Source organism: Microcaecilia unicolor, chromosome 6 (genome assembly GCF_901765095.1).
Source record: "Microcaecilia unicolor chromosome 6, aMicUni1.1, whole genome shotgun sequence".
NCBI lineage: Eukaryota > Metazoa > Chordata > Amphibia > Gymnophiona > Siphonopidae > Microcaecilia > Microcaecilia unicolor.
The window spans coordinates 310,092,260-310,117,006 of record NC_044036.1 but is presented as its reverse complement, the minus strand read 5'-3'; the positions used below and the strand labels follow the sequence as shown (position 1 = coordinate 310,117,006).

General features: G+C 43.8%; 1 protein-coding gene across 1 annotated transcript in view; it reads right to left on the bottom strand.

Annotated features, from left to right (window-relative positions):
* Positions 1-24,747, bottom strand: part of LOC115472553 — a 133,909-nt gene that overhangs the window by 3,523 nt on the left and 105,639 nt on the right. The window contains exons 4-5 of the mRNA XM_030206850.1: positions 2,851-3,142; positions 330-443 (exon numbers count right to left, since the gene is read on the bottom strand). Coding sequence (XP_030062710.1) covers positions 330-443; positions 2,851-3,142 — 406 coding nt within the window. The remainder of the gene's footprint in view (positions 1-329; positions 444-2,850; positions 3,143-24,747) is intronic.

Here is a 24,747-nt window from a genome sequence, read left to right as displayed (position 1 = left end):
ATTCCACCCTTGTTATAGGCGGGATACAAATGCCGGAATAGAACAGAATAGCTGTTGACTCCGAAATAAAATGGAACATTATCCAAAACAAATAGATCTATGTTGAAAATGACATGGGACAATTTTTCAGCTGCCCATTCCTAGTTTTAGGTGTCATTGCCACAGCAATTCTGACTCGTCTTCCTCCAAGGGTTGTGAGTGCTACTTTTGCACCATTCCCAGACTTGAATAACCTGTGGAGGTGGGAATTGAACCCTTCTTCTGCCACTGCTAATCACCAATTTGTAGGCCATCAGAGTCCCCTATTTATACAAAATGTACTCTCCTACCTTGTTTGAAATGACGTTTTCCAGGATGAAAATAAATCACTAAAGCTACAAAGGCCATCAGAACGCAAGGTATCATAATAATCCAATATACTTTCCTGGATTCTTCATTACTACCTGTAATGGAGAAAAACCCCCCAGAAAGAATTCAAAATGGTAGTTTGCTGTATTTTCATTTTCCAAATGTATTTTTTTTTTTATCCCTGCCAACACATTCCTTATCTTTACTAAAAGCAACAAAGGCAGGGCGTACAAATTGGAACTGACATGACCAGGTCAGGATGTGTCACATTCTACTAGTATATTAGAACAGGATCTGTTGGTGTAGAGTCGGTTGTAAAATAAATCCAGGAATGGATGTGTATGTGGAGGTTATCTGTGGCGGAAACATCCATTTCACAATACCAACAGGATTAACATGGCAATATAAAGGTTTATATGCCGGCACATAAATGTGTATGTCCGTCATTTATGAACTATATGCAAAATAAAACAGATCCCAGATGAACTACATTGAGAACAGTCTGCGTCATAAGAACATCAGCATCATCGCCTTGGTCTTTCCCAGTCCAGAAGCTATTCCTCTTGTCATGTATTGTGTTACCACGCCATACTCTGTACTGTTATTTGAATATTTTTACTGCTGTAATTGTCTATTGCTTATGTTTGATTTATCCCTACTTTACACCACCTTGAGTGAATTCCTTTAAAAAGGTGGTAAATACGTCCTGATAAATAAATGAATAAGCGCTGCCATACTGGGAAAAACCGAAGGTTCATCAAGCCCAGTATCCCGTTTCCAACAGTGGCCAATTCAGTTTAAAAGAACCTGGCAAGATCCCAGAATAGTAAAACTGATTTTATGCTGCTTATGCTAGAAATAAGAAGTGGATTTTCCCAAGTTCATCTTAATAATGGCTTATGGACTTTTGTTTTTTTTAGGAAACTATACAAACCTTTTTTAAATCCTGTTAAGCTAACTGCTTTTATCACATTATCTGACAACAAATTCCAGAGTTTAATTACACGTTGAATGAAGAAATATTTTATTCTGATTTGTTTTACAAATTACTACTTAGTAGCTTCATTGCGTGCTCCCTAGTCCTAGTATTTTTGGAAACAGTAAACAAGTGATTCACATCTACTTGTTCCACTGCACTCATTATTTTATAGTCCTCTATCATATCTCCCCTCAGCTGTCTTTTCTCCAAGCTGAACAGCCCTAGCCACTTCAGCCTTTCCTCATAGGGAAGTCATCCCATCCCCTTTATCATTTTCGTCGCCCTTCTCTACTTTTTTTTTTTTAATGCTGCTATGTCTTTTTTGAGATGTGATGACTAGAATTATATTTGAAGTGCGGTCACACCATGGAACGATAGAAAGGCATTCTCATTTTTGTTTTCCATTACTTTTCTAATAATTCCTAACATTTTATTTACTTTCTTAGATGCCACTAAGCAGAGAGTTTCAACGCATGGGTGACGATATTGCTGTGAGTATTGTGTTGCTGAGCATTTTGCATATTTTACTTGGGACTGCAAATCCTTTAGCATTCCAACCTTTGGTATTGTACCGCTGAAACAGCCCATGAGTGGGCGAAACATGGACCACATCGGGTGATTGTTTTAATAAAGAGAATTTGTTTTTGGAGCAGGTCATCTGGGATCCGTTTTCTTTTGCATCACTTCTGATGCAGATCTTGGTTGTTTGCTATTTAAGAAATATATACAGCTTTGTTCTCCCATGCTATCACATAATATACACCTGATGACATAAGCCGGTATCACTTTCAAGAGGGACAAAAATTACTGGGGGACTAATTCCTCCAGTGACGCGTTGCACAAAACAGATGTCTCCAGGAGCAGTTTTAAATCCCAACATTGATCTCAGCATTCCTCTTCTGAAATGGGGAATGCACCTGTATTTTTTTTTGCCCCACCCAAAATATGCCTAGATCCTCTATAACAAAACTCACCCTCAACGTTGTGAGGACACTGACGTCACTGTCAGGTCCTCCAGGCACTTCCTTCCGGTTCGAAGCCTTTGTGGTGGTGAAGCCACCGAAAACAGTGTTGGGGCCCCGCCCTCGCGTCAAACGTGATGACGTCGAGGGCGGAGCAATGGCGTCAGTGGCTTCACAACCCACGACAAAGCAGATTGAAGGTGGCGTGCCGAGGTCCGCAACAATGCCGGTCAGTGCCTTCAGAATGCCGAAGGGGTGAGTAGGGAGGGGGGGAGGTTTGGAAGGAAACCGTGCTAGCGCCCATTTCATTTGCGCAAGAAACGGGCATGTTTTACTAGTATAATTATATTTACATAAATTCAATGGGTTGTGCAGTTCAAAAATGTTTCATTTTTTAAAGTCGTTACTTTAAGTTTAGTTTTCTTTGCCCAGTTATATTCCTCTGTGGTGTTTCCAAAGCATCCAAACACAGCCTGGAAAATCTGGGAAACCAGCAAGCTGTTTGATGAGTATCCCTAACTTTGCAGAAAATGAAAATGACAGAGAGCAAAAGAGTTTTACCTTGATGCTTTTCGTTGGTGCTGATACAGGAGCTCATCTCCTCGGTGTTCCCCATCAGCCTGTACACAACGGTACAGCAGTACTTTTCCATGATGGAGAACGGTTTCAGGTGCAGAACGCTGGTAAGCATGAAGCGGCCATTTTCCATTTTGTTACTTATCATCTCTGCACTCTTTGTCCAGTTTCTCTGATGGCCGTCAAACCAGTGAATCTGTCCTTCAACGCTTCCTCCTTGTGCCTCACAAAAAACCGCACTTTGATTCTGAGTCATGCTGATGTTACTGTATGGGACTGAAAGACATAAGTACATAAGTATTGCCATACTGGGACAGACCAAAGGTCCATCAAGCCCAGCACCCTGTTTCCAACAGTGGCCAATCCAGGTCACAAATACCTGGCAAGATCCCCAAAAAGTACAAAACATATTATGTTGCTTATTCCAGAAATAAGAAGTGGATTCTCCCCAAGTCCATTTTAATAATGGTCTATGGATTTTTCCTTTAGGAAGCCCTCCAAACCTTTTTTTTTTTTAATTTATTTATTTATAAGTTTCAAATAATTACAAGATATACTTGTTTAAGATAACTCGGAATTGAAAAATCATTCAAAAGAAATCACAATAATATTTCACATATCCTTAGAAACAATATTTTCCTATCTTAGACCACAAATAAGGGGGAGTTAAAGAACTTGAGGAGACAAAATCAAATTATTTCCCTTATTTAGGTAATAGGACCTAGACCGCCCCACGGGTTCTCAATACTTCATTGTTCCCCTTAGTCCAAGAGGTCACTTGACAATCTTCTTTGTTTCAACAAAACTTTTCAATTGTTCAGGTTCAAAAAAAATGTACTTATTATCCAAATATTTAATTTGACATTTACATGGATATGCTAGCAAAAAGCTAGCCCCCAGAGCTTTAACTTCATCTCTCAATAAGAGGAACTCCCGTCTTTTTTCCTGGGTAATTTTAGTGACATCTGGGTAAATCCACAAGCGAGATCCCAAAAAAGTTTTTTGAGCATTTTTGAAATACAGTTTCATAATTGAATTTAGGTCTTGTTCGAAGACCAAAGACACAAGTAAAGTTGAGCGAGTATAAACTGCAGGTAATGAATTTTCCAGGAAAGCCGTTAAGTTTTGTAATCCTTCAGCTTGGATTCCATGTTCTTCTGATTTTCTCCCTTGTTCCTCCATTTTTTTTTTTGGTATTGGAAGATAATATATTTTATTTATAGGAGGAATCATCTCAGAGGAACAACCGAGAACCTCAGTAAGATATTTTTTGAATAGTTCCAGACCACTCAGTTCAACCATTTTGGGGAAATTTAAAACTCTCAGGTTAAGTCTCCTATTATAGTTCTCCAATTGATTTATTTTGCTATGAATAAAGGTTTTATCTTTTACCAGAGAGAGTGTTGTATTTTTTATTGTAGAAATCTCTTGTTGAAATACTTCATTCTGTATAGCAGTATCTTGCTTAATTTTTTCAAATGAGGTTTGCAAAGAGTCTACTTTAATCACTAAAGAAGCTGTATCAGCAGCTGCCTTTAGAACTGTTTGATTTAAAGTTTTTAACATTGCCCATATGGCCTCAAGGGTTACCTCCGTGTGAGCTACATGCTCTTGTTGTTGAAGATCCCTCCCGTTCACTGCCTCAGCAGCGCCAGCCGCCGAATAGTCCACAACGTCAACTTCGGACGTTGTTGGAGAATCCACCGCTTCTCGGTAGTGCGCGGGACACGGAGGAGGGGAAATATCCGGTGAGGATAGAGTGATGGCATCCTGTTCCAGGGAAGGCGTCGCTCCTCCAAACCTTTTTTTAAACCCCGCTAAGCTAACCGCTTTTACCACATTCTCTGGCAATGAATTCCAGAGTTTAATTACACGTTGAGTGAAGAACAATTTTCTCTGATTCATTTAAAATTTACTACTTTGTAGCTTCATCGAATGCCCCCTAGTCCTAGTATTTTTGGAAAGAGTAAACAGACGCTTCACATCTATCCTCTTCACTCCACTCATTATTTTACAGTCCTCTATCATATCTCCCCTCAACCGTCTTTTCTCCAAGCTGAACAGCCCTAGCCGCTTTAGCTTTTCCTCAAAGGGAAGACGTACCATCCCTATCATCATTTTTGCCCCTTTAGCCCCTGCACACACTTTGAGGGGCATAATCAAATGGCGCCGGCCAAATAGATGGTCGGCCATCTATTTGGCCGGTGCCGCAAAGAGCAGTCCCGAACCGTATTATCGAAAAAGATGGCCGGCCATCTTTCGTTTCGATAATAAGGTTGGGGCCGGCCAAATGTCAAAGATGGCCAGCAACGGTTTTCACCGATAATGGAAACTAATGCCGGCGATCTCAAACCTGGCCGAATCCAAGGCATTTGGTCGTGGGAGGAGCCAGCATTTTTAGTGCATTGGTCCCCCTGACATGCCAGGACACCAACCAGGCACCCTAGGGGGCACTGCAGTGGACTTCATAAAATGCTCCCAGGAACATAGCTCCCTTACCTTGGGTGCTGAGCCCCCCAAATCCCCCCCAAAGCCCACTCCCCACAACTGTACACCACTACCATAGCCCTTAGGGATGAAGGGGGGCACCTACATGTGGGTACAGTGGGTTTTGGGGTGTTTTGTAGGGTTAACATTTACCACCACAAGTGTAACAGGTGGGGGGGATGGGCCTGGGTCCACCTGCCTGAAGTAAGTGCACTTCACCCACTAAATACTGCTCCAGGGACCTGCATACTGCTGTCAGGGAGCTGGATATGACATTTCAAGCTGGCATAGAGGCTGGCAAAAATATATTTTTTTGGGTGGGAGGGGTTAGTGATCACTGGGGGAGTAAGGGGAGGTCATCCCCAATTCCCTCCGCTGGTCATTTGGTCAGTTGGGGCACCTTTTTGAAGCTTGGTCCTGAAAAAAAAGGGAGCAAGTGAAGCCGGCGAAATGCTCGTCAGGGCCAGCTTTCTTTTTTCCATTATTGGGCGAAGCCGGCCATCTCGTGAGCACGCCCTAGTCTCACCCTGTCCCGCCTTCGCTACCCTACCGACATGCCCCCTTGAAGTTTGGCTGGCTCCAAGACGGAAAGCAGTTGGCGCCGGCCAAAATCGGCTTTTGATTATACCGATTTGGCCGGGTTCAGGAGATCGCTGGCCATCTCCCGATTTGTGTCGGAAGATGGCCGGCGATCTCCTTCGAAAATAAGGTGGTTTCATTCCATCAATCTAATTAAGGCATTCCTTTGAAACCTAACTACCCAAAAGTCGTATGAATTCTGGGACTCATCCAGTTTTAGTCCAGACTGAGACTGATTTAAAGCCCCTTTTACCAAACTGCGGCAAAACGGTGCCTGTGCTGGTGTTAGTGCGTGTTTTTGACTTGCACCGAGGACCCCTTTTACCAAAGCGGGTAAAAGGCAAGTCTTTGGTTATTTAAAGAAATGGCTTTGCGGCAAATGAACTCTTTGCCACGTGGTCATTTTGGGGAGAACCCTTACTGGGTTGGCAGTAAGGGCTCCCATGCTAACCCGGTGCTAGATTACCATCGGGTACACACCGGCGCAACAAAAATAAAGATATTTTTGTAACACCAGATATGATGGCGCACTGGGGGTGGGAAGTACCGCCAGGCTGCTGCGGTAGCCTGGCAGTACTTGCTTTGTAGCAAGCGGTAAGCCCGCGTTGGGCTTAACGCTGCTTTCTAAAAGGAGCTCCTAATTTCTTTTTCGAAATGCTAATGTTGTATTATTCAGTTTTAGGTGAGTGAAGAGGGCAGATGGAGTTGCCCTTCAGAATCCAAACAATATGGATTCTGTTCATGGGTTTTTTTTACATAAAAACAAAAAGCTGTGAACGGAATGGTTAAGTTCTACCCCCAGGTCATAATTTCTGTACTGTACTTGTCACTGTAATAGTACCCTTATACTATATTTTTTCACATCGGAGTCTGTAACCACCTCTCCGGAACTATGTAAGCCACTTTGAGCCTACTAATAAGTGGGAAAAGGTGGGATACAAATGTAACAAACAAAATCATTGTATTAAATAAAGGGACACTTTTCAAGTTCTACTTTTGCTTTACATTTTTCGCCTTTGCTTCTGTAGTAGTTGGTCACAGGTATGTGCAGCAGTGGCGGTGGGTTGGGAGTGGCGGCGGCATCAGGGAGGCGGACCAAAATGTGCCACCCCCCACCCCCCCACTTTGGGCTCTGACCCCCTTCCACCTCGAGGTCTGGCTACGCCCCTGCTTAGAGCAGTTTAGAAAGGGTCTGAAATTTAGGAGCATAAATCTTTTGAATATCAGGTCTATGGCTTTTATCTGTCATGAATTTCTCTGTTTCTATGTTAAATAATAAAAGAGGAATAATTATGAACTAAGACTTATGGCACCACTTCTCTTGGTTATAATAATGTGAGGCTCTCTCATCTCACCTTCCCCACCAAGCCATTCTCACACATCATTTGTTATAAATGTCTGGTATGAAAATATCCTGATGTAACGAACCAAACAATGTTGTCTCTTTACCAAATGGGCCAGCTCCAAGTTGCGGTGTGAAAACCCACATTTTTGAAGGCTTTTATGGGAGGAATGAAGGATATTATAATTGTTTTTAGTTAGTTGGAGGAATGTATTGATTATCATCATTTTTATTGCTGGTCATGATTTTGTGTTTTATTAATTATGTATGTTTTTCTTACTTAAATATAGTAAATAAATAAAAAATATATAGTTAATTTGAAGTCTTTCAAAAGTAGAGATGCACTGGCTAATTGCGAAACTTAGACAAACCTAGAAGCAGCAGCTGAGAAAAGTATTTCATTTCCGCTTTTCTTGGAGAGGTGTCTCACCACAAAAACCACCACCACTGCTTAAGGAAAAGCACAATCAGACTATAACAAGCATACTGGGTATAATTTACAAAACCCCTTTACGTAGATAAACACAGCCCATTCAGTCAGCGCCTGCCCTACCATAAGTAATGCCACACTGGGAAAAGACCAAAGGTCCATCGAGCCCAGCATCCTGTCCACGACAGCGGCCAATCCAGGCCAAGGGCACCTGGCAAGCTTCCCAAACGTACAAACATTCCATACATGTCATTCCTGGAATTGTGGATTTTTCCCAAGTAAATTTAGTAGCGGTTTATGGACTTGTCCTTTAGGAATCCGTCTAACCCCTTTTAAAACTCTGCCAAGCTAACCGCCTTCACCACGTTCTCCGGCAACGAATTCCAGAGTTTAATTACGCGTTGGGTGAAGAAATATTTTCTCCGATTTGTTTTAAATTTACTACACTGCATGCCCCCTAGTCCTATAATTTTTGGATAGCGTGAACAGACGCTTCACATCCACCTGTTCCACTCCACTCATTATTTTATATACCTCTATCATGTCTCCCCTCAGCCATCTCTTCTCCAAGTTGAAAAGCCCTAGCCTCCTTAGTCTTTCTTCATAGGGAAGTCGTCCCACCCCCGCTATCATTTTAGTCGCCCTTCGCTGCACCTTTTCCAATTCCATTATATCTTTCTTGAGATGTGGCGACCAGAATTGGACACAATACTCAAGGTGCGGTCGCACCATGGAGCGATATAACGGCATTATAGTATCCTCATGCCTGTTTTCCATACCTTTCCTAATAATACCCAACATTCTATTAGCTTTCCGAGCCGCAGCAGCACACTGAGCAGAAGGTTTCAGTGTATTATCGACGACGACACCCAGATCCCTTTCTTGGTCCGTAACTCCTAATGTGGAACCTTGCATGACGTAGCTATAATTCGGGTTCTTTTTTCTCACATGCATCACCTTGCACTTGCTCACATTAAACGTCATCTGCCATTTAGCCGCCCAGTCTCCCAGTCTCGTAGGGTCCTTCTGTAATTTTTCACAATCCTGTCGCGAGTTAACGACTTTGAATAACTTTGTGTCATCAGCAAATTTAATTACCTCGCTAGTTACTCCCATCTCTAAATCATTTATAAATATATTAAAAAGCAACGGTCCTAGCACAGACACCTGAGGAACCCCACTAACTACCCTTCTCCATTGTGAATACTGCCCATTTAACCCCACTCTCTGTTTCCTATCCTTCAACCAGTTTTTAATCCACAATAGGACATTTCCTCCTATCCCCTGACCCTCCAATTTCCTCTGTAGCCTTTCATGAGGTACCTTGTCAAACGCCTTTTGAAAATCCAGATACACAATATCAACCGGCTCCCCTTTGTCCACATGTTTGTTTACTCCTTCAAAGAATTGAAGTAAATTGGTCAGGCAAGATTTCCCCACACAAAAGCCGTGCTGACTTGGTCAAAGTAATCCATGTCCTCGGATGTGCTCTGTAATTTTGTTTTTAATAATAGCCTCTACCATTTTCCCCAGCACCGACGTCAGACTCACCGGTCTATAATTTCCCGGATCTCCCCTGTAACCTTTTTTAAAAATGGGTGTTACATTGCCCACCCTCCAATCTTCCAGTACCACGCTCGATTTTAAGGATAAATTGCATATCACTAGCAGTAGTTCCGCAAGCTCATTTTTCAGTTCTATCAGTACTCTAGGATGAATACCATCCGGTCCAGGAGATTTGCTACTCTTCAGTTTGCTGAACTGCCCCATTACGTCCTCCAGGTTTACCGTGAAGTCAGTAAGTTTCTCCGACTCTTCCGCTTGAAATATCATTTCCGACACCAGTATCCCACCCAAATCTTCCTCGGTGAAGACCGAAGCAAAGAATTCATTCAATCTCTCCGCTACGTCTTTGTCTTCCTTGATCGCCTCTTTTACCCCTCGGTCATCCAGCGGCCCAACCGATTCTTTTGCCGGCTTCCTGCTTTTAATATACCGAAAAAAAAATTTTACTATGTTTTTTTGCCTCTAATGCTATCTTTTTTTCGTAAGCCCTCTTGGCCTTCTTTATCTGCGCCTTGCATTTGCTTTGACACTCCTTATGCTGCTTCTTGTTATTTTCAGACGGTTCCTTCTTCCAAATTTTGAAGGCATTTCTTTTAGCCCTAATAGCTTCCTTCACCTCACTTTCAACCAGGCCGGTTGTCTTTTGGAGTTCCGTCTTTCTTTTCTAATTAGTGGAATGTTTGGCCTGGGCCTCCAGGATGGTATTTTTGAACAGTGTCCATGCCTGTTGTACAGTTTTTACCCTCTCAGTTGTCCCCCTAAGTTTTTTTTTCCACCGTTCTTCTCATTTTTATCATAGTCTCCTTTTTTAAAGTTAAACGCTAACGTATTTGACTTCCAAGGTTGATATCAAAACTGATCATATTATGATCACTGTTGTCAACCGGCCTCAGTACCATAATGTCCCTCACCAGATCATGCGCTCCACTAAGGACCAAGTCTAGAATTTTTCCTTCTCTCATCGGCTCCTGCACCAGCTGTTCCATAAAGCTGTCCTTCATTTCATCACTAGGTGGACCACCTAATCACCTAAGGTGGCACAATGGAGGGGGGGGGGGGAGCAGTCCTGCACATTGGTCCCAAGAGTGAGCACTCAGCAGGACATACGTACAGGCCTGTGCTGAAGTACTGCTGTGTCCTGCCTCCCCCTCCCCACCGAGGCACACTTCCTGTCGAAGGGGGGGGGGGGAGACACTGCAGCACTTCAGCATGGGTCTGTGCCCTGTAGGACTTCAGCTTGGGGCTCACCTGTAAGGAGGTTGGGGGTTGTGGCTGGTTCTGTAGCAAAGTGGGAAGAAAGGGATGCTGGATCAAGGTGGGTCCAACCTTCCCAACATGACTCCACCTATAACATAGTCCAATCTCCACCACCACCAAGAGTCGATTCCCTCCAGAACATGGTTTGGAAAAGGCTCCCTCTGGGCCCACCTCCCACATCCCTACAAAACTCCATCCCTCATGGGCCTACCTTAACATAATTGATGGTCTAGTGGTCGTCCAGACAGGAACAAACCCACTCATTCCTACCTCTGGTAGATCCAGATTAAAAATAGCTGCCATGACCTCTAGTTTTGAGTAGGCCCAGAGGGCCTGCTGAGATGTGGAAAGGGGCCTGTGTGTGTGTGGGGGGGGGGGGGGGGGGGGGGAGGGGGGGGACTTATTTGAGGGTGGAGTCAGGAGGGAAATCAAGCATGTTAGGGGGTTCAGAGCTCCAAAAGGAGATTACAAAATGTGATACTTGCCAGTGAGCCTTCTCTGGAGTAACTCCCAAACTCAAAAACGTATTCCCTGAAAGACTTTGCTTAACACAAGACTATCTCTACTACAGGAATCAGGTGAAAGCTTGGCTGTTCAATCAGGTCTTTAATGGAAGAACTAATTAACTTGCTAGTCTCACACACACAAGGAGTGGCAACGGATGGACATACTGTAGCAGGACATCTAGCTGAGAATATTTAAGCACCTCTCTGATTTCATATGCAACTTTCTTTAAATTAGTCCCATTCCCCCGGACTCTATATAGTGTGCTTAGATTTAGGTGCTAAAATCGTCACGGATTCTATAACACCGCACATAACTAAATCGGCTTAACAAGCTAATGTGTGTTGATAATAGCACTTAACAAGCAATAACGTGCAGTAACTGGCATCCATTAGAATTTAGACACACAACTCACTAAGCGTATTCTGTAATGATGTGCAAACTTCTTCTGTGCGGAGGCAAAAAGGGGCATGGTTATGGGCATTTTATGGGCGTTCCAAAATTTAGGCACCTAGTTATAGAATATGGCCCATTGCACCTTAATCTACAAGCTGAGATTTATACCTGTTTTTCATTGGCGCAAATGAATGTGCGTAGATATTGGCGCTGAAATATCAACTAAATATATTCTATAATTGGTGCCTAAACCTAGGTGCCGATTATAGAATACGCTTAGTCAGTGCTGAATTTTTAGGAGCCATATATAGAATCTCCTCCTTTATTTTTAACTCCTCTTACATATCTATATGTTCCATCTTTGCTTATTCCCTATGCTGTCTATTAAAATGTTTTATTACGTATTATGTACATTTGTCCCTCCCACGACCAAATGGCTTGGATTAGGACGTTTCTGAGCTGGGCGTTTTTAGTTTCCATTATCGCTAAAAAAAAAATAACGCCCATCTCAGAAAGGACCAAATCCATGGCATTTGGTCCATCCAAACCGTATTTTCGAAACGAAAGATGGATGCCCATCTTTTTCGAAAATACGTTTCGTACCGCCCCATCGCGGGGACGTTCTCGAAGATGGACGTCCTTAAAGATGGACACCCCATTTGATTATGCCCCTCTATGCCATACTTTGTGTTGTTATTTTAATATTTTTACTGCTGTAATTGTCTGTTGCTTATGTTTGACTTATTCTTGTTGTACACTGCCTTGAGTAAATTCCTTCAAAAAGGCAGTAAATAAATCCTAATAAATACATAATGAATAAATAATAGCATGCATTAATAAGCATTTAAACATCTGTATGAAAAGAAATGTGAAGCAAACAAACAAACAAAAAAAATTTAGACTGGAAAATAAGCCCAATTTTACCACAAAAATGTAAAAGTCCCAAGTCATCTTCAGTTTTCCATAGGATCAGAACAGCAGAGTAGTCTTTGTACAGAGGAATGGAAGGGAAAGAGTTAACTTTTTCAAATAGAAAATAACTCAAACACTATGCTTTAAAAAAATATTTGCTAGCAAACTACACTCTTAAACCATGCTTCCTCCCTGAGCATATAGCGCTCGTTTTCCCTGTGAGAACCAAAGTCTGCCTATCTCTGATAAGAACTGATGAGACATACTGGGTGCCCAACAGAGATGTAATGATAACATCTAGACTGTACCACCAAAGATCAACGTGGCAGTTGAGACCACCACCAGCTTCTGTGTTTTAAAGATAAGCTGTCCTGGCTTTGAGACCCTGTGAAACTTGTTTCTCATGTCTGGCTTTGATACAGTCATTTGTGATTTTAGGCCTACTCAGGGTCTGAAGCACAAAAATTTAGCGAATCGCAAACAGCGAGCCATGCACAAAGGGGATCGCATACAAATTCTCCTTTGTGCATCGCTCGCTGTTTGTGAATCTGAGTTGTCAAACACATTTTTGACAGCCCTGATGCACCGACCCCACGCTTTTAAATTTTTCCCTGGTGGTCCAGTGGACCCTGACTACCCCCTCACCCCTTAAACATTTTCCCTGGTGGTCTAGTGAATCGGACCCCTTCCTCCCCCCGCATGTGAACACCCCCATTCCCCGCTTGCACCCTTCCTTGTACCTTTAGAAGGCTAAAACCAGTCTAAAGCAAATGTTAATAGCATAGTAAGCTTTGTGCATCTGGCCCTCAGTCGCTCAGACCCCTAGGGTCTGTTTGATAACTCTTACCTGCTTTCTATAGGGAAATATTTGGTGCTTTCATGATCATTAACGTTATCTGAATATTTTCCCAGACAACTTTAACTATGGGGTCTCCTAGACTTCTAATATAATAATTTGCTCCGTTAACGTTCGAAAGTGTCTACCTGGGATCATAACCACCTGCTGACGTCATTAGCCAGCACTAGAACCCTGCTTGCCTGACATCAGGAGGTGGTTACGATCCCAGTGAGAGACGCGGGGAGTGCGTGACTGGCAAAAAGAACAGCGGACAGTTGAAGAACAGCGGGAACGGGCAGAAACATCCCTATGTGCACGTCGCCCTCCCTCCCAAATCGTCAACCCCCCTCTGCTACCCTCCCCTCCCCCCTCTTACCGGGGTCCCAGCGGCAGCAGTGAAGGGTGAGCAGCAGGCTCGGTGAGTCGGCTGCCTTCCCTTCTCTTCGCTCTCAGCTCTGACTCTGGTCTCGCCCTTGCAGAAACAGGAAATGAGGGCAGGATCAGAGACAGAGCTGAGAGCGAAGAGAAGAAAAGGCAGCTGACTCGCCGAGCCTGCTGCTCGCCCTTCACTGCTGCCGCCAGGACCCCGGTAAGAGGGGGAGAGGTGAGGGTAGCGGGGGGGGGGGGGGGTTGGCGATTTTGGAGGGGGGGTGACGTGCACGTAGGGGGATGGGCGGGGCCAGTGTCGGGGAGGGCCGCGGTGGAGGCATCGCAAGGATGTGTCTGTAAGACTGAGAGAGGGGGGGTGCCGATTTTGGAGGGGGGCGGGGGTCTGGAACTCGGGGGAGGGGGGACTGGAACTTGGAGGACGGATAGAGGGAAGGAGAGAGAGGGAGGGAGAGAGGGAGGGGGGCCTGGAACTCAGAGGAGAGGGGAGGGGGGCCTGGAACTCAGAGGAGAGGAGGGGGGAATGCACCACCTGTAAAAAAAAACAAACAAACAAAAAACCAAAACAGCACCCCCAATCAGGCCCTTACAGAACACCTGGAAACTTATGGACAAAGTGGTGAATTGCAGGGGAGTGGGAGAGGGGAGGGAGGACGGCCTGGAAATCGGAAGGGAAGAAAGGGGGCCGTGGAACTTGGAGGGGACAGAGGGAGAGAGCGAGGGAGGGGGGGGGGAATAACCTTGGTAGCGCCCGTTTCATTTCATACAGAAACAGGCCATTTTTACTAGTAACCAATAAAGACCTATCACTGAATATACCTCATTAACCCAATAGTGCCCAGTGTTGGGCACTAATGGGTTAAAGACATATTTAGATTTGTAAACTACGTGGGCAAACTTAGCTGAATAGGTTTAACCAGATAGCAGTGATATTCAGTGGTATCCAGCTAAACTAAAACCATGCCCCAGAATACTTCAAAAGCGCAGTAAATTTTGCAGTTGCTGTGGCTTAACATGGGATTTTTCCACGCAGTAACTACAAATTTTACGCGGCCCCTCTCCCCATTATTGTTGTAGATACCGTTTGAAGCAGGACTAGTGTATTTATTTGTATCTGTATCGTTTTACTGTTTGTTTAGTCATTGTCATGTTTGTTGATTTCATTTATGAATTTGAGTTGCAATCCACCTAGAATTTTCAGATAAGTGCAAAATATAAAATGTTAAAAATAAATAAAATGAGCGTGTGGTACCTGCCAAGAGTTAGGGGGTCTTTAACTAAAGATTAGCTTGAGTTATCAGCAGAAGGTCCCATTTTATTCCTATGGGCCCTGCTGCAGACAACTCGAGCTAAGCTTTAGTAGAAGCAAATTAATTTAATAGCAAACTGATAATGGCCATGGGAAGGGCATGGACGGGTCAGGGGCGTGGCTAGCAGTTATGAACGCATGATACAGAATACTAGCATTTACGCACTTAACTGCTTACAGCCTTTGACATGGCATAAGTAATGATGTCTAAAGTTAGGAGCATATATACGGACTTACATTGGTATTCTACAGCGGCAGGAGTATGCGTAATTGCCGTTATAGAATCCACGCTTAGCATGCTGTGTCCCGATACCTAACTGAAGGTGCCCTTAGTGCTTAGCATTTTAGTACAAGGCTTCCTTAGTCATGAGCAGAAATAGAGATTTGCAAAAACAGAGATTTGCCTGCATAACTCGCACAGTTGCCCACAACATCTGCGCATCAGCCTTTTGTGTCTTTTCATTCTTAATTTAGTCTCTAAGCTTACCTTCAACTCTCAGTTCAATTCTTAATTCTTCATGACCCCCATCTGCGTGAAGAAATACAATGTAGGTGCCTGCGTCGGAAATGTTCACACTGCTGATATGAAGAGCGGCGCTGAACTTGTATGGCGGTGAGGCCTTCCCAATCTCTAGGGTAATTCTCTTATCAGCACTGACAGTTTTGCTTTCATATATATCGATGATTTTTTCATTAACATTCAGAGGGTCATACACAATCACATTCCAAATAGCACTGGAAGCAAAGCAGATCAGCTGAACCGAGTCACCGACTTTTACATTTACAGGGGATGTGCAGTTAAAATTTGTTGAACCTATGTGAGAAGAAGGAAAAAGCAGAGAAAGGGACAAAATCTTCTTATTAATACCCTATAGATCAGACAGTACCCCAGAACCCCATGTGCGTCACTAACAAGTCTTCTTCATCTTTAACACTCAGAGGCTCCATCACTTACCTCTACCAGAGCTTCTCAATACCTATTTGAGGCCCAGCTGCTCACATTCACAATTTTAAACAGAGTTGCCAAGCTACCCAGTTCCTGCTGGGAGATATTTTTGGGCTAATCCTGGTTCTCATCTTAAATCTCAATGCATGGTTGTGCTTGTGGTTTCTTATGGAATCCAATTAGATTAATGCTACACGTACCAGAATGAAGTTGTCAGAAATCTAGATCTGGCCTACAACAGCCCTCATGGAGCTGAGGGGCCCTTTTACTAAGCCGCGTAGGTGCCTCCGCGTGCCCAACATGCGTCAATTTGGAGTTACCGCCCAGCTACCGTGTGGTAATTTCATTTTTGATGTGCATCCGCTATGCATGCCAGAAAATATATTTTATTTTCTGGCGCGGTGAAAATCAGGCGGTAACTCCGACTTGATGCGCTTAGGTGATTACCACATGGTTAACGCGAGAGACCTTGCCAGTAAGTCAATGGCTGGCAGTAAGGTCTCGGACCCAAAATGGACACGCGCAGTGGCGTAGCTAGGGTAGTTGACACCCGGGGCCGGTCATTTTTTTAACACCCCCCCCCCCCCCAAATCCAGTACTAGGCATACCGAGAATACAAAACACTCAGAGCAATTCTACCATACCATACCATAAACAGTAATTTGTACGAGTCACACAAGGAAAAGGAAAGCATCTTAAACACCTATTGTAAAACGAAAACAGACAGATTAGTACAGATCATCAAACCTGCACAGTCAATGCCAACCGAAAGCCATGTCTTTTTCACAAACAGAGATACATCCTAATCCACTATAGAATAAGTAATCATAAACTTTCTATTTAGACAAAAATTAAACTGAACCCCCAAGATGCCAGACTCTGCATACAATGCAACACCACAGAAACAGAAACTGTCCCCTAGTACTGTGCAAAATATAAAGACAGCAGATGTAAATTTGAAAAAACTAACAAATACCAATCACCACTTTACAAATTAACAAATAGAAATAAAGCAAATACAGAAAATAAAATAATACCATTTTATTGGACTAATACATTTGGCTTCCAGAGGCCAAAATCTCCTTCCTCAGGTCAATACAGTATAGTGCTGTTACAGTATCCTATCCTGACCTCAGGAAGGGGGTTTTCTTCTCTGATAGTTAAGTCGAAATGTATTAAAATTAGTCCAATAAAAAGATTACCTTATTTAAATGTTCTATTTATAAACATTTAACACAGCTACAATACTATATCCTAAAGCAAAAAAATAAAAATATATATTTTATTTACAGTTTGTTGTCTCTGGTTTCCTCATCTTCTTTTCACTGTCTTCCTTCCATCCAGCATCTGTCTTCGCTCTCTGCCATCCAGTGTTTGCCCTCTCTAATGTCCCTTCCATCCACTGTCTGCCCTCTCTCTCTCTGCCCCTTCCATTCACTGTCTGCCCTCTCTCTCTCTGCCTCTTCCATCCACTGTCTGCCCTCTATTTCTGCCCCTTCCATCCACCATCTGCCCCAGTCTGCCATCTCCCTCCCATCCACATCTGCCCTCTATCTCTGCCCCTTCCATCCACCATTTGCCCCAGTCTGCCCTCTTTCTCTCTCCCCCTTCCACCCACCATCTGCCCTTTCTCTCTGCCCCTTCAATCCGTCTGCCCTCCCTCTCCCATCCATCCAGGGTCTGCCCTCCCTCACACTCCCCACTTCCATCCAGTGTCTGTCCCCTCTCTCTCTGCCCGCTCTTTTCAGCCCCCTTCATCCACCACATGCCTTGCATCCCCCTTTTTCAGCCCCAGACCCATTCTCCCACCTGCACCAGGCATGGATCCATTTTCCCTCCTGCCCCCTTGTCAGACCCCAGTTACAGCTTCAGACCCTTTCTCCCCTCTGAGCACTCCCCTCCCCAGTCCCCTTCTCCCCTCTAAGCTCCGCCACCCTCCCCAATCCCCTTCTCCCCTGAGCACCCCTCTAAGCTCCCCCACCCTCCCGAATCCCCTTCTCCCCTCTGAGCACCCAGGGACCCATCTAAGCTCCCCCACCCTCCCCAATCCCCTGCTCCCTAAGCACCCCTCTAGGCTCACCCACCCTCCCCAATCCCTTCTCCCCTGAGCACCCCTCTAGGCTCACTCCCCCGCCCCAATCCCCTTCTCCCTTCTGAGCTTCCCCCTCCCCCAAGCCGGTCCCGTCCTGTGCCCCCTCCGTTGAGAGCCGAAAGCTCTCATCTCCTGCTGCTACCCTGCTTTTTTTTTTTAATCCATTGCAGCGACACAGGCAGCGCTTCCCGTCTGCCCTGTGAAGGAGAAAATCGCGTCGTTGGCGTCGGGCCTTCCCTCGTTGTGTCCCGCCCTCGAGGAAATAGGAAGTTACCTCAGAAGAGGGCGGGACACAACGAGGGAAGGCCCGACGCCAGCGACACGATTTTCTCCTTCATAGGGAGACGGGAAGCGCTGCCTGCGTCGCTGCAATGGATTAAAAAAAAAAAGCAGGGTAGCGGCCGGAGTCAGGAGACGAGAGCTGTCGACTCTCGATGGAGCACCCCCCACCCGCCGACACCTGGGGCGGACCGCCCCCACCGCCCCGCCCTTGCTACGCCACTGGACACGCGCCAATTTTTATTCTGCCGCACATCCATTTTCGGCAAAAATTTTTAAAAGGCCTTTTTTTTTTACAGGAACGCTGAAAAATGGATCTGTGCATGCCTGAACCATGCGCCTACACTAGCGCAGCCCATTTTTCAGCGCACCATAGTAGAAGCACATAAGCACATAAGCACCGCCACGCTGGGAAAAGACCAAAGGTCCATCAAGCCCAGCACTCTGTCTCCGACAGCAGCCAATCCAGGCCCCAAGAACCTGGCAAAAAACCCAAAATTTAATAACGATCAATGGACTTTTTCTTCAGGAATCTATCCAGACCCCCTTTAAACTCAGCAAGGCCAGCTGCCGTCACTACCTTCTCCGGCAATGAGTTCCAGAGTCTAACTACGCGCTGAGTAAAGAAAAACTTTCTCCGATTTGTTTTAAACCTACCACATTCTAATTTCATCTTGTGTCCCCTGGTTCTATTATTGTTAGAAAGTGTAAACAAACGCTTCACATCTGTCCGCTCTATCCCGCTCATTATTTTGTAAACCTCTATCATATCACCTCTCAGCCGCCTTCTCTCCAGGCTAAAAAGTCCTAGCCGTCTTAACCTCTCCTCATAGGGTAGTCGTCCCACCCCTTTTATCATTTTCATCGCCCTTCTCTGCACCTTCTCCAATTCCTTTATATCTTTTTTGAGATGAGGCGACCAGTACTGAACACAATACTCCAGGTAATTTGACAGTTCTGTTTAAAAAAGAAAGTTTTCCACTTGCTCAAAAAATTCACAGCTATGGGTGGCTCAAAGGAATTTCATATCTGAAACCACATAGTTTCTGTAATATTCTGCTCAAATACATAGAAATGAGGTCAATAAACCAGCTGTAGGCGATACCTTCCTATAAGGCTTGCTTGTGACCTACTTATGAATTTCTTAAAACTTGGTTGTTTTCCTAGTTGTTGGATGAGTTTACAGGTTAAGACATAACTCAGTTCCAATCATATTTCAGAAAAGAATGTGCCGACACAGAGCCTTTTCTATACTGCCTGCAGGAGAGCATAGGTACACGCTGGCACATGCAGGGATGAAACCGCACGGAAGTGTAGTGCCCCAGTTTACAAATCTGCACATGCAAACGTCACCAATTAAGTAGAAAAGCTCCGATATTACTAGGTTTCGTTTGGGAGGAGAACAGAAACTAGGAGAATGATTCTCTGAATCCCTCATGTAAAGCCCTGGCTGAAACAAGCACTTCTGTAAAACCCGTATGCGCCTTTGAACTAGTGTATACATTCAATGTGGACATTTTTACCCATATGAGTGTATTCCTGTGTTAGGGGGAATGCATGCATAGATTTTAATCTCATCCAAGCCACGCCCCACACTATGCGCAAACCATGTTCCTTTGTGAATCTGGGTTAAAAAAAAGGGTTCAGACAAGTTCCTGGAGGAAATGTCCATAGTCTGCTATTGAGACAGACATGGGGAAGCCACTGCTTGTCCCTGGGATCAGTCGTATGAATCTTGCTACTATTTGGGATTCTGTCAGGTACTTGTGACCTGGATTGGCCACTGTTGGAAGCAGGATACTGGGTTGGACCATTGGTCTGACCCAGTATAGCTATTCTTATGTTCTATTCTTATGGGGCAGATCTCCACCTGCAAATAGTGACTTTCTGTACTTAGGGGTCCTTTTGCCAAGCTGCAGGTACAAAGGGCTCTGCCGTAGTGGCAGGAGCCATTTTTCCTATGCACCAGGGCCCTTTCCTGCAGTGGGTAAAGAAAAACCCTTTAAAAAATGGCCATGCGGTAAGATTACTCTTACCACATGGCCATGCAGTGGGGAGCACTTCTCCCACCCATTGAGGTGGCGGTAAGGGCTCCCACGGTAACCAGGCAGTGATTACCACCGGGTTAATGCTGGAAAACAAACATAGCAGATTGTTGAAAAACAAAATATCTTTTATTAATGAAAATCAATCAGAATGTATATGAAAATTAGCCCGACACAGGCCGTGTTTCGCCCAACAGGGCTGCTTCAGGGACTACAAAATAAATGACATACATAATTACATTAAAAATATATATATAAGATGATAACTATATAACACAATAAAATTTCGAAATCCCACAGAACTAAAAAGTATAGTAAAAAGTATATAAATACGTAAATTTGGCTACAAATGCCATATATACTAAGTATAAGTAAACAGAAAAGTTTATTTGATTTATTTATTTATTTATATGTCGTAAACTTTTCTGTTTACTTATACTTAGTATATATGGCATTTGTAGCCAAATTTACGTATGTATATACTTTTTACTATACTTTTTAGTTCTGTGGGATTTCAAAATTTTATTGTGTTATATAGTTTTCCATTATTAATGTTTTATGTTTCTGTTAGCGAACTCGGCACCCACCCAGCGGCGTGCACCTGGGGGGGGGGGGGGGTGAAGGTTTCATTTAGCGGGGGGGGGGGGGGGGGGGGGCTCATCGGCGATCCGCCCCGGGTGCCATCCAGGCCAGGAACGCCACTGATTCTAAACATCTGGAAGTGAAATTCCTCTCTATCAGCAGAGTTTGACCCACAAGTTCCATTTTCTGAGTTCTTTCAGTTAGTGATTTCACTTCCAAGGCTTGTTTAGTAATTGCCTGTGTTTGAATAAGAGCAGCCTCAGAAAGAGTTTTAATTACATTAGTATTTTTAAATATCAACGATTGTAAAGAAGACTGCAGAGTAAAAGTCAAATCCCAGAGTGACTCTAATGTCACTACGGCTGGTTTTTCCAATCTCTCCAAAGAAAAAACGGGCAGTTTGTTCTAATGTATTCACTATCTGTGAAGATAGGACCAATTCAAATATCACCGTTTGTTCCTCCATTCTGCTGGTGTTTATTCTCCCACTAAGTAGGGGCAAATTCCCTCCTTGCTTGCTCTGGTCTCGTCATGGAGATTGACCCGCAAGACTTGTCTCCATACTTCCCGGTCTGGGCTGAGGAGGAGCCGCACGTTCGACGGGGCTCAGGGAGACCCCGTCTGCGCTGTTAGCAAATGCAGTTGCACCTGCATTGATAGCAGGAGTAGAAGCCAGCCTGGGACCCGGCGTGACTCCAAACTGTTCAAGAGCCACCTGGTGAAGTTGGTGAGTCCCACCAGTGGTTGAGGGATTCTCCCTGACTTTGCCTCTCCTTTTCCCCATTTTGGTGGTAGGAGAGGAACCCGCTTGAGTGGCGTTTTTTTTTCACAGCTCTGAACTCGTCCGGTGCTGTATTCAAACCACCACCATCTTAGATCTCAGCCGCCGGCGTTCCTCCTGTCCCTTGTTGCTGCCAGTACCAAATAGCTGTAGCGACCTCTTGCAGAACCAGCAGCGGCAAGGGGCAGGAGAGGGGGGGGCTTTGCTCCCGTCTCCATTGACCCCACTGGACCACCAGAGAGCAAAGGTAGGCTTGGGGGAGGGAGGGTGTCTGTATTTGAGCGTAGCTGGGGAGGGAGTCTAAGCTATGCTCAAATAGAGTGATATCAATTTGGACCCCGGGACCCCCAACGTCAGTTGCTTGTGAGAGAAACAGATTTGATTGCAAGTTAAGTAAAGCTTTTTACATTGTTAAATAATTTGCCATAATTACCTAAGAATAATAGCACATACATGTCAGTTTTAGGAGGGTTTTTTTTTGCCTATGATGAAGCAAAAAAGCATTGTTGACTTTTAAGCCTATTTGGTTTCTTGAGGGTTTTTCTTCCTTTTTATGAAGAAAGACTAAGGAGGCTAGGGCTTTTCAGTTTGGAGAAGAGACGGCTGAGGGGAGACTTGATAGAGGTATATAAAATAATGAGTGGAGTGGAACAGGTGGATGTGAAGCGTCTGTTCACGTTTTCCAAAAATACTAGGACTAGGGGGCATGCGATGAAACTTCAGTGTAGTAAATTTAAAACAAATCGGAGAAAATATTTCTTCACCCAACGCATAATTAAACTCTGGAATTCGTTGCCAGAGAACGTGGTGAAGGCGGTTAGCTTAGCAGAGTTTAAAAAGGGGTTAGACGGTTTCCTAAATGACAAGTCCATACACCACTACTAAATGGACTTGGGAAAAATCCACAATTCCAGGAATAACATGTATAGAATGTTTGTACATTTGGGAAGCTTGCCAGGTGCCCTTGGCCTGGATTGGCCGCTGTCGTGGACAGGATGCTGGGCTCGATGGACCCTTGGTCTTTTTCCAGTGTGGCATTACTTATATACTTATGTATTTTTATGAAAAGACATATAAAGTAATAAAAAGAGAGGTTTTTGGTCACAATTCTTTAAAGAACTAATATTTTGATTTAGTGTTTATTGCAAATCAGAATATAGACATTCAAGTCGGGACATCTGAAGTTCCCCTAGTATTTTAGAACAAGATCTGCCGACTGTAGATCCTGTTCTCAAATAAACAGTGAAACAGACAGTCATGTGCCAGTTATATGTAGAAAGAGCATCCATGTTAGAAAAATGGATGTCTAAAATATGAGCGAGGAGACACAGGAATATAAATGTTTCTGTGGCATCATGCACATTAAGGTCTATTTTATGAAATGGCATCTTAGACCTTTTTTATGCTGAAACGTAAATCGTTATGTCCTGCCATTTTAGAAACGGAGACATCTATTTCTCCCCAAAGCTGTCACTGAGCTCCATATGCCTTTCGAGTTTCGCTTTCGGGAGAGGTACAAACCACTGGGGGTGACTGAGGTGACTTCTCCTGTTCCGGGGCAGAGGGAGATGCAGCGAACGAGCAAGTTAGCGAACTCGGTGCAGGCGCGTGTCGCGGCACCCCCAAGCGGCATGCACCCGCCCCCACCATCCCCCTTGGTACGCCACTGTTTAGAATATTTGGAGAACCAATCCAGGAGACTTAATTTGAGGCTAACTAACTTTCCTAGATCACCTTTAATTACACCTATACAAATGGTTAAAAAATACTTGATAGAGATTTTAGGTATGTCAGAAGATTCATTGCCACCCATAACTCGGGTGTATTATCTACAAAGTAACATTAATAAATTACCAGGAAAGACTGATCCCCAAGGAGGAGAAGCAATAAATCTTACATCCTTTTTGGAATCCTCTGTTAGAGGTTATAACTCAAAGAACTATGTTGGCCTCCTTTGCCCTGGAAATGGATAGACATGCAGTTTTGAAACTTTCTTTTCATCATTTAGATTCTATCTTTTTGGGGTCTAAAGTAAGAATTTATCCTTATTTGTCTAGGGAAACATAGAAAAGGTGAAAGGCTTTTTTAGCTTTACGTGCGAGGACTCTGGCGATAGGTGCAAATTTTGTAGTTAAATTTCCTTGTGTATGTCGTATATTATTCCAAACTAAACAATTTTAGTTTTTTGACCCTAAGCAATTAGAATAATTTTTATTAAGTGAAGAAGAGGTTAATGTGACTGTTTAATTCCAGATAATGCACTGAAAGATAGCTTAGGATAAGCAACCTGGATGAACTGCTATATTACTGGAAAGTTATTTCCAGATAATTTTTTTTTTATTTCCTTCTTGGATCAAATATCCTAAATATTGTGGTCGTTAGGATTTATTTTCTAGTTAATATATTTTATATAGTTTAGGAATATATTTTCCAATTCTGTATATTGTCACTTATATAGGTGTATAATAAGATTGTATAAAAGTCATAAATAAAATAATTAAAAAAAAAACAAGGGACAGGAGAGAGGGGGCTTTGCTCCTGCCCCCAACGACCCCACTGGACCACCAGAAAGCAAAGGTAGACCCATAGGACCTACCTAGACTGCAGGGAGTGGGGTCTGTCTTGGGGGGGATTAGAGAGAAGGTTGGGGGACGCAGGGAGGCTTTGTCAGGGGGTTTGGAGGGGTATTGAGAAACCTTTTTTTAAGTTACAAAAGATTACGTGGGTCCCAGCTAAATATTGACCAAGCCTGTGAAATTAGCCCCCGATATTCAGTGCCGGTGCCCGGACATGGCTTGGCACTGAATATCAGGGGCTAATCTAGCTGGTGACGATTAGTGTTTAAGAAAACAATGACTGTCGCTGGCTGAATATCAGCCGATTTGTTTTTAACATGCACCTCATATCAGTACTGTACTGCATGATAAAACTAAAGACAAAATAAAATGAGAAAACAATTTGAAACAAAAGAAAATGGACACTCCCAAAGCAAATCTAATGAAGTGATAAAGTATGCATAGCCCCTCCCCCTCTATATATGGAGGGAACAGGACAAAAAAGAAAAACAGAACTCACTCTCAGGAGAAACTGAGGACGTAATGAACATGAGCAGGAAGCAGTGAACGACACAGTGTAGTGAAGCCATGGGAT